The sequence below is a fragment of the Trichechus manatus genome, unplaced genomic scaffold (assembly GCF_000243295.1).
Source record: "Trichechus manatus latirostris isolate Lorelei unplaced genomic scaffold, TriManLat1.0 scaffold00015, whole genome shotgun sequence".
NCBI classification, from domain to species: Eukaryota; Metazoa; Chordata; class Mammalia; order Sirenia; family Trichechidae; genus Trichechus; species Trichechus manatus.
In genome coordinates this window covers 16,984,647-16,995,160 of record NW_004443951.1, presented here as the reverse complement: position 1 = coordinate 16,995,160, position 10,514 = coordinate 16,984,647, and the positions used below count along the sequence as shown (strand labels likewise).

At 42.4% G+C, this 10,514-nt stretch overlaps 1 protein-coding gene across 1 annotated transcript in view; it reads right to left on the bottom strand.

Moving 5' to 3' along the window:
• Positions 1–468: 468 nt before the first annotated feature.
• PPT1 (palmitoyl-protein thioesterase 1) overlaps positions 469–10,514 on the bottom strand; it is a 28,582-nt gene continuing 18,536 nt past the window's right edge. The window contains exons 6-9 of the mRNA XM_004371897.2: positions 5,519–5,609; positions 4,636–4,734; positions 3,276–3,347; positions 469–1,490 (exon numbers count right to left, since the gene is read on the bottom strand). Coding sequence (XP_004371954.1) covers positions 1,368–1,490; positions 3,276–3,347; positions 4,636–4,734; positions 5,519–5,609 — 385 coding nt within the window. The 3' untranslated portion in view covers positions 469–1,367. The remainder of the gene's footprint in view (positions 1,491–3,275; positions 3,348–4,635; positions 4,735–5,518; positions 5,610–10,514) is intronic.

Sequence of the window (10,514 nt, the reverse complement as noted above, 5' to 3'; positions counted from 1 at the left end):
TTGTTTACCTATACTATTTGCTGTACAGAGATGTAAAATATTGAAAAGAAAAATGACACCAAGGATAAGAAACTACTCTTTATTTTAGACAACCTCATAAAATTAAACTTCACATCCTCCCACCTCTTACCCTTATAGGGCTTGAGAGAGGGAAAGGAGAAATCAAAGGGTAAACTGCAACACTTAACAAGGTACTTCCAGTCAATCAAAGCAGAGCTAAATCATTTTCCCAAACTGGCATTCTGCGGAACAGTCTTCCAGAAGGTGTTGATAGGTCTGTTGGGGGCAAAGAGTGTGCGAACGCCAAGACGTCTATGCACAAAAACAATGCGGGAAATGGTGGTAGATAAAATTAAGGTTATTTTTTTTTTTATTGTAACAGGAATTCTCAGAGTCCTTAATACTCTAATGGGAGTTGATCTCCAAGAGGAGAAAGTATAAAGCCTTTCTCAAGCTTTTTGAGCGAACTTTTTTTTTTTTCACAGAGCACATTACAAACAGTATGCTGGTAAGTATGTATGATATTTGGGGATGGAAGTTAGAAAGCCTATCTCTTCACATTTTCCCACCCATTCTCTGCTAAAGCCAGCAGCAGTGACTAGAATCCAGACCACTAGTCCTACAAAGAAACCAGGGAGAGGTTTAGTCAAGGATGGAATGTAAAGAATCACTATCTCCTCATTTTTTTCACTTCCACTCCTACTACCGCCCCAGCTACAAGATGTACGTTCCCTCCCTTAAGCAACCCAACTGAGTGCTACTCCCCTCCTTTTGTGTCAGAGTGACTAATTCATCACTACCTGAGACAAAGTGAGTGCTACAGAGGCAAGATGGGGGCAAGTGGAATTTGTCTAGTAATTGCTAGGACACCACAGAAGGCGACATATTATCTAAGCAATACTTTCCCAAGCACACGTTAAATCTCCACCAGCAAAACTGAGCATTTACAGGACTCAGGCCCGGGTACTCGCCTTTTCTCTTGGCTTGAAATGTGATCAGACTTCTGAATCCCCCAGAAAAGGTGTCTGCCTTTAGGATCTATTTCATTGCTTTAGTTCAGTCTCCTCTGGGCCTGGCACTGACCTGCAGCAGACTCCCTTTCCTAAGACTGAGCTTGACCACACGAAAGGGTTGTAAAGTTGTCTCCATGGTTATTAGCTAATTAAATTTGCATTCAACACCGTATGGTGATAGGATAAGCAAAGGATAAGATTCAGATCTTTCCAAGGAGGGCATGTTAAGCTGATGACGGGAGAAGGATTAGTTGCAAGCTAGATAAGAGCTCAGGTTTGGGCATGAAAGGAACTGTCTCCCACAGGTTTGGAAGTGAAGGGGCTCCCTGAGCTCTGGTGCAGACGGCAGGAGTTTCACTTAAGGAAGGGGATGATGTGAGCATCAAGCCATTCTTCAGACAGTTGAAGATGGTCTCCTTCTATAGCCAGGAAGACAAGCTTCCCTGCATTGTCCATTTCCTTTAGCCCCAAGCGGTCCTGCAGGGAGAGAGGCCATAATTAAAAGGGTTAATGAAAAGTTTTAGAGTAAAATAATAGAATGTTAACTTGAGAAATATTTTCCAAATTAATTTTTTTCTGAGTATTAAAATAATTGAGGTGTATTTGTAGAAAATGCCAAAAAAGATACCTCGTTCCAGTTTTTTTTCTGAGCATTAAGAATATATATGCAGTTGAGATTGTTCTATACGTAGTTTTACATTCTGCTTTCTGAAAAGCTCCCAAAGCTTCTGAGGACAGCTCATGAGTGGGCAAGCCGTAGACAAAAATTGCCTCGGAATGTCATAGTTAAGTAGACCGAGGCAAAGACAGAACAATAGCTAGGTGACTTAAACATATCCAACCCTTAGATAACAAACCTGGGACACTTTAATACTCCCACAGTGGAAAACGTCATTCCTCACAGCCTGGGTAGCACAGAACATACGCCCCTGGCTGGGAAAATGAACAGCTTGGATAGTGCTAGAATGCTGCTTCTGCTGTGGCTACCATCAGTCTGAGTTTCAAAATAAGGAAGTTCTTATTTTCTAAAACTTTTTTTTTTCCTTTTAGGTTTTAGGTCAAAATTTACACAGCAAATTAGGTTCTCCTTTAACAATCTTTATAGAGACTGTTCCATGCCATTGGTTACAATTTTTACAATGTGTCAGCATTTTCATTATTTCCATTCTGTTTGTTCTTGTTTCCATCGATCTAGCTTCCCCTCCCCTCCTTGCTTTCTCATCTTTGCTTTTGGGTAACTGCTGACCATTTGGTCTCATATAGTTAATTGTTTAAGGAAGCACAGTACTCATGGTGATATTATAATATCTATTATATATTATTTGGCTGAAAGGTGACCTGCAGAAATAGCTTCAATTCCAAGTTCATAGGGCAACAGTCTTGGAGGTTCCTCTAGTCTCTATCAGTCCAGTAAGTCTGACGTTTTTTAGGAATTTGAGTTTTTTTCTACATTTTTCTCCATTCTATCCAGGACCTTCTATTGTGTACCTGGTCAGAATGATAAGTAGTGGTAGCCAGGCACCATCTAGTTCTGTCATTAGCTGCTTTCAAGTTAGCCCTCGACTCATGGCAACCCTATGCACAATGGGATGAGCCCATTGTGATCCATAGTTTTCACTGGCTGATTTTTGGAAGTAGATCACTAAGCCTTTTCCTCATCTGCCTTAGTGTGGAAGCTCAAATGAAACATGTTCAGCATCATAGCCACAAGCAAGCCTCCAATGACAAATGTGTGGTGGCTGCACATGAGGTGCACTGGCCGAGAACTGAACCCAGGTCTTACATATGGAAGGCAAGATTTGTACCACTGAACCATTATTGATAGCTAATTATATGCCAAACACTGCTCTATCTAGTCAATGTTTTAAAGTAAGCCCTCTCTTCTATGTATTCTTTGTGCACAGGGGCTTCCTGGATTTGTAGTAGAGTGCACCTCAGCAAAGGAAGCAGTTCTAAACCTTTTTATCAAAAGGAAGGAGTCAGAGATGGTGTGGCTGTCGTGTATGCCCGAAGAGTAAAACATGAGGCACATGCCCCTTCCATCTTCAGGATGTAGTAGATTTCTGTAAACCAGTGCCCGATATGCTAGCCCAACAATCAAAAGCCTAACAAACCCCACCCATGTGAGACCTGAGTCAGATGCCTCATGCGCACCCAGTACTCTGGTGGCTCTACCACCAAAGGACCTAGCAGGTTCAGGAACCAGGAGCTAAAAACACAGTGCTAACCTCCTAAAACAAATCTGTCCTCCCAGTTACTGACCTGTATGTACAAAGTGGTCTTCTGTAAGGGGATGGTTTCCTTGGCTTGGCCACTTCTGTAAAATCCAAACCACTGCAGGAGGGGAGGAAGAAACAAGGTCAGATCATACGCTTTGCACATGCTGCCAAACTAATTTGAGACTGGCTACTAGCTAAGACCACCAACAAACTGAACATAAAGCTATAGCAAGAAGGAAAAATGGATGGGATATGTGTTGAGTCATCTCTTTCTAAGGCTGGATCCTGAGGGATAAGTTCTTCCAAAGAGCTTTCCATTTACTAGAATTTCTGCTTCCTACATGTATTGAGTGCCAGCCCTGTGTAAATCCCTGTGATGAACTCTAGACATTCAGAGATGAATGTATGGTCCCTGTTTCCAAGAAGCTTGCAGTTTACTGAGACACATAATTGTTTAGCACAGGGATCAGTAAACTTTCTGTGTAAAGGCCAGATGCAATATTTTAAGCTTTAGGGGCTATATGGTTACAACTACTCAACGCAGTTAATGCAACGCAGTCATAGACAATATGTAAAGAAGGGGCATGGCTATCTGTGTTCCAATAAAACTACTGAAATTTGAATTTCATGTAATTTTAAAGTGTCATAAAATGTTCTTTTTATTTTTTTCAACCTTTAAAAATATAAAAACCATTCTTAGTTTGTGGGCCATACAAAAACAGGTGGGAGATAGGAATTGGCCCACAGGCCATAGTTTGCCAACCCCTGGTTTGGCATAATATGAAGAGTGCTCTCATAGAGGCTGATGATTCTACAAAAGAGGCAACAGTTCTGCTTGGAATAGGGATGGCGTCCTGGGGCCAGTGACATTTGAGTTTGGTCTTGACAGTTGAGTAAGAAGCCGATCAGGTGGAGAAGCCAAGGAAGGGCATTCTAGACATGGAAAAGCATGAACAAAGGCATGAGGAGTAAAAGCACATGCCAAGTTTGGGCATGTCGAGTAGTACAGGAGGGCATGATCACAGAGTGCGTGAAGTGGGCAGTGAAGGGAGATGAGGCTGGAAAGATAGGATAAAGCTCAATCAAGGCAGACCTTGAATGCCAGGCTTAGAAACTTACAGATTTGGGGCTAGTGGTTCCGATCTTTTTTGGGTAATAGGTCCATTTGAGAATCTGATGAAAATTACAGACCCTTCCCCAGAGAGTACAATTACATAATTTAACATACGCTTTTGCGGAGTTACAACCCTCAGTGACCCATTTATAAACCTTCGGTGAAAAACTCCTGCCCCACACAAAGGTTGGTGGAAAGGACTGAAGGTGTGCTCCCAGCAGGAAGCAGCATTTGAACGCCATTTACTCCTATGGTCTCCTGGCATGTTGTGTCCTAAACAGTGTCTCACCTCAGAATCCACAGGGTCCACAATGGAATCATTGAGGAATTTCACCATCACAAACTTCTTTAAGGCCATCAGGTTTTTCTTGTAGGACTCATTGACACCCTGGAGGAAAGGCAGCAGCGCCTCCATGACATTGCCATTGGATTCCAGTGGGGGGATTTAAGCCTCTCAGTGCTCTAGTCTCCCTGACTCTGGGCCACCATGTTTCTTTTCCCCATGGGGATGGCTGCTTTTCCAGCTCCCTGCCCAGAGTATACATTTTACAGCCTTTCCTGCACATCCTACCTGATTCATACTCCCCCACCGGCCATGGCATCCAGTGCAGCCATGAATCTGCCACAGTGCACTCCAGAGGCATTCACACAGGTATGCCAGAGAAAGCCAAGGCAAAGTAAGAAACTGCAAATTGTGGCAGTTGTGTGATTCTAGTCTGTATTCTTTTCCCTTTTTATTTTCCTTAAAATTTTCTGTTAAAAAAAAAAAAATCCTCAAAATAAGCCTAATATAATACTGAGCCATCTACTTTACCGGACTCTCCCAAACCAAGTCTGCGACATACTCAGTCCCTTCTGCAGTTGATAAACCTCTCTTCTGAGAAAATCTGCCCCAGAAGGGACCTGCCAGGAAGGCTTCCCTAATTAAGACAGCAGCTGGGAATTTCTACATACTCCAGGGAGCAAACAAATGAGTTTATCCTGCTTCTTCAACACTAGGAAAAGGAAAGGACTTAAGGGAAAAAAGCCAAATCATTTCAACTTCCCTAAAAGGAACTAAATCTCATAAGCACTGCTCAGCATATTTTGGGTAAACCATCACTGCTAATCTGTTCACGATGCCGAATAGGAAAATGAATGCACGACTATGGCAGCCTGGCTTGGGTGCTTACCCTCTCCTGATTTATATCCGCCAAGAAGATGCTGTGGTTGCGGTACGTGTCCTCCTTTATGGGGTCATGCCAGTATTCTGCTTGCACCAGGCTGCAGGAAGAAAAAGGAATGGTGGTGACCAAGCTGCTGTCAGTCAGCACGCCGGGGGCTTGCCCCTGTTTATAGGCCACCAAGAGACTTCAAAGACAAAAGGCTTAAGACCCCAAGTCCCAGGCTTGAGGAGCTGGTGATGGTGGTGCATGATGGCAATAAAGTGCACAAGATAGAAAAGGATAAAATTCATCCTTACTTAATGAAGGTCTGTTACGCAAATCACCATGAGGACAGAGGAGGGTCTTGCCCTCCAACAGAGAAGACTCCCACCTATGAAACAGTCCATCAACAAGACACTTGAGGCAAGGGCTGGCTATTCAACACGGTGTAGCAAGCCCAAATGGTTTAGGAAAAGGGCTCATCAATATCTGGTTTCCTGTGGTACTGAGTTTTATCATACTTATTATGCCCCCAGGTCATGGAGCATACTGTCCTGTCCCCACAACCTCATCTCTTTGCCTTCTACTCATTCAAGATTCAGCTCAAACATCATCACCTCTGCCTCTTCCTCTTCATCCAGTCCTCCATTTCTCCATCCATCTTGCCATCCTCAGGCAGGGACGGATAACTCACCTCTCAATCACAAAGCATTTATCATACTGTCCAGTGATGACACCAGTTTTCAGTATTCTGGCATGTCTTAGTAATCTAGTGCTACTATAACAGAAATACCACAAGTGGATGGCTTTTAACAAAGAGAAATTTATTTTCTCACAGTCTAGTAAGCTACAAGTCCAAATTCAGGGCGTCAGCTCCAGGGGAAGGTTTTCTCTCTCTGTCTACTCTGGAGGAAGGTCCTTGTTATCAGTCTTCCCCTGGACTAGAAGCTTCTCCGTGCAGGAACCCTGGGTCCAAAGGATGCGCTCTGCTCCCGGCACTGCTTTCTTGGTGGTACGAGGTCCCCAACTCTCTGCTTGCTTCCCTTTCATCTCTTGGAAGATAAAAGGTGTAATCCATACAAGGCTGTAGTTTTTGATCTTCATCAGTAAGTGCTTCAAGTCCTCTACACTTTCAGCAAGCAAGGTTGTGTCATCTGCATAACACAGGTTGTTAATGAGTCTTCCTCCAATCCTGATGCCTTGTTCTTCTTCATATAGTCCAGGTTCTCGAATTATTTGCTCAGCATACAGATTGAATAGGTACGGTGAAAGGATACAACCCTGACGCACACCTTTCCTGACTTTAAACCACACAGTATCCCCCTGTTCTGTTCAAATGAATGCCTCTTGATCTATGTACAGCTTCCTCATGAGCACAATTAAGTGTTCCGGAACTCCCATTCTTCGGTATGTTATCCATAATTTGTTACGATCCACACAGTCGAATGGCTTTGCATAATCAATAAAACATAGGTAAACATCTTTCTGGTATTCTCTGCTTTCAGCCAGGATCCATCTGACATCAGCAATAATCTCCCTGGTTCCACCTCCTCTTCTGAATCCAACCTGAATTTCTGGCAGTTCTCTGTGGATATACTGCTGCAGCCACTTTTGAATGATTTTCAGCACAATTTTACTTGCATGTGATATTAATTATATTGTTTGATAATTTCCGCATTCGGTTGGATCAACTTTCTTGGGGATAGACAAAAATACGGATCTCTTCCAGTTGGTTGGCCAGGTAGCTGTCTGTCTTCCAAATTTCTTGGCATAGACGAGTGAGCACTTCCAGCACTGCATCCATTTATTGAAACATCTCAACTGATATTCCGTCAATTCCTGGAGCTTTGTTTTTCACCAGTGTCTTCAGTGCAGCTTGGACTTCTTCCTTCAGTACCATCAGTTCCTGCTCATATGCTATCTCTTGAAATAGCTGAACATCGACCAATTCTCTTTGGTACAGTGACTGTGTATTCCTTTCATCTTCTTTTGATGCTTCCTGCATCACTTAATATTTTCCCCGTAGAATCCTTCACTATGGCAACTTGAGGCTTGAATTTTTCTTTGGTTCTTTCAGCTTGAGAAATGCCGAGCGTGTTCTTCCCTTGGTTTTCTATCTCCAGCTCTGTGCACATATCATTATAATACTTTACTTTGTCTTCTCGAGCTGCCCTTTGAAATCTTCTGTTCAGTTCTTTTACTTCATCATTTCTTTCTTTTGCTTTAGCTACTTGACGTTCAAGAGCTAGTTTCAGAGTCTCTTCTGACATCCATTTTGGTCTTTTCTTTCTTTCCTGTCTTTTTAATAACACTTAATTTAATAATAATAAGCAACATCATCATAAACAGAGAAAACATTGAAGTTGTCAAGGATTTCATTTTACTAGGATCCACAATCAACACCCATGGAAGCAGCAGTCAAGAAATCAAAAGATGCATTGCATCGGGCAAATCTGCTGCAAAAGACCTCTTTAAAGTGTTAAAAAGCAAAGACGTCACCTTGAAGACTAAGCGCCTGACTCAAGCCATGGTATTTTCAATCACATCATACCCATGCAAAAGCTGGACAATGAATAAGAAGACTGAAGAAGAACTGATGTCTTTGAATTGTGGTGTTGGCAAAGAGTATTCAATAAACCATGGACTGCCAAAACAACAAACAAATCTGTCTTGGAAGAAGTACAACCAGAATGCTCCTCAGAAGCAAGGATGGCGAGACTACGTCTTACATACTTTAGACATGTTATCAGAAGGGATCAGTCCCTGGAGAAGGACATCATGCTTGGTAAAGTAGAGGGTCAGTGAAAAAGAGAAAGACCCTCAATGAGATGAAATGACACAGTGGCTGCAACAATGGGTTCAAGCAGAACAATGATTGTAAGCATGGTGCATGACCGGGAAGTGTTCTGTTCTATAGTACACAGGGTCGCTATGAGTTGCAACTGACTCCTGACTGGACAGCACCTAACAACAACAACAACAAAGATAAAAGGTGGCGCAGGCCACACCCCAGAGAAACTCCCTGTACATTGGCTCAGAGATGTGACCTGAGCAAGGATGTTATGTCCCACCCTAATCCTCTTTAACCACAGGCAGAGATTATGATTTGTAACACATAGGAAAATCACAAAATGGAAGACAACCAAACAATATTGGGAATCATGGCCTAACCAAGTTGACACATATTTGTGGGGACACAATTCAATCCATGACATGGAATGTCATGCATTTTTAAGCATCATAAAGCAGGTATTTTGGTTGTTACAGTATTATTTCAGATACAGGTTTGCGGTTCTGTTCACACTTACTTTCTCTCCAATCTCTTTCTCATTCCTTTCCAAGTCTCCCTCCCAAAACTGGCACCCTGACAGGCCTCCCAACAGCTATTTTCCACTTAATTCCTGCATCTACACAGCAGCACCCCCACCCCCCAAAAAAAGGAAGGGGAAAAAAAAAAAGCAAAACTGAGCATGGATCTATAGTGGGAGACGTCCTTGGGGGAAAAGGAGAAATTGGAACAGGTTGGTAGGGAGAGAAATCAAAATTCCAACAGGAGCTCCCCAGTCAGAGTGGAAGAGCTGCCTGCCCAGAGGTGGTGGTGCAGGAAGCCCCACTCAGCGGAGCAGAAGGGCACTGAAGCCCAGTGGAACCAGCTACACCAGACACCACGGCAGCTGCTCACGCCCAGGAGCAGACAGGACTGAGGTTAAAGGAAGCAGCAGTCAGATCTTCAGCAGTCAGAGTGACATACTGTAAACTGTTTATAAATGTATTTGAAATCTTTTAAATGTTCAGTTTCACTGATTTTTAAAAATCTGATGAACTCTGAACATTTGTAAAATACTAATATTAGTAAAATACAAACACTAATATTAATATTATAAATGATCTTATCATTTTGTTTTAGTATTGCTATTGCTTATCACGTGAGAAGTGTTTGTTCCCTGTCTCTCCCCTATAGGACTATAAGCTCCTGGCCTAGAGCAGATGTTCGGCAGTAAGGGTTTATTCAATAGAATGGACTGATGTAGGGATGTCAGACAAACTATGAAAAGAACTGAGTCTGAAGGAGGGGTAGGGTTTAGAGGTGTGAGGAGAAAGGAAGCACAGTATAGTCAGAAAGAATAAGGAAGAAAAGCTTCAAGAGTAGGTGGTATCCATACATCTACAGACAACTGATTTTTGACAAGGCCCACCCAATGAGGAAGGAAGAGTCTCTTCAACAGAAGACCAGACTTAATGGTCTGACTGAGACTGGAAGAACCCCGGAAAGCATGGTCCCTGGATTCTCTATCAGCTCAGAACTAAAACAATTCCCAAGGCCAACTCTTCAGACAGGGATTGGACTGGACTGCGGGACATAAAGTGATACTCGTGAGGAGTGTGCCTCTTGGCTCAAGTAGATACAAGAGACTAAGTAGGCAGCTTCTGTCCGCAGGTGAGATGGGAAGGCAGAGAGGGTTAGGAGCTGGTTGAATGGACATGGGGAGACAGGGGTGGAGGAGTGTGCTATCACAGTATGGGGAGAGCAATTAGGGTCACAAAGCAATGTACATATAAATTTTTGTATGGGAGACTAACTTGGAATGTAATCTTCATTTGAACTACAACAATAAAACAATAAAAAAAGAGTCTCTTCAATAAATGGTGCTGGGAAAATTGTGTTTCCACATGAAGAAGAATGAATCAGGATCCACGCCTCATACCATACACAAAAACCAGTTCAAAATGGATCAAGGACCTAATTGTGAAAACTACAGCCATAAAATTTTTAGAAGAAAATACTGGGAAGGGCCTGCTGGGCCTAGTTTTTAACAATGGATTATCAGAACAAGAAAAGCACAAGCAGCAAAAGGCAAAATAGATAAATGGGACCTCATAAAAATTAGATACTTTTCTTCATCAAAGACCTTTATCAACAAAGTGAAAACACACCCTACAGATGGAGAGAAAAAATTCAGAAACCATATACCTGATAAGGGTCTAATATCCAAAATATATAAAATATATCTGTAACTTAACA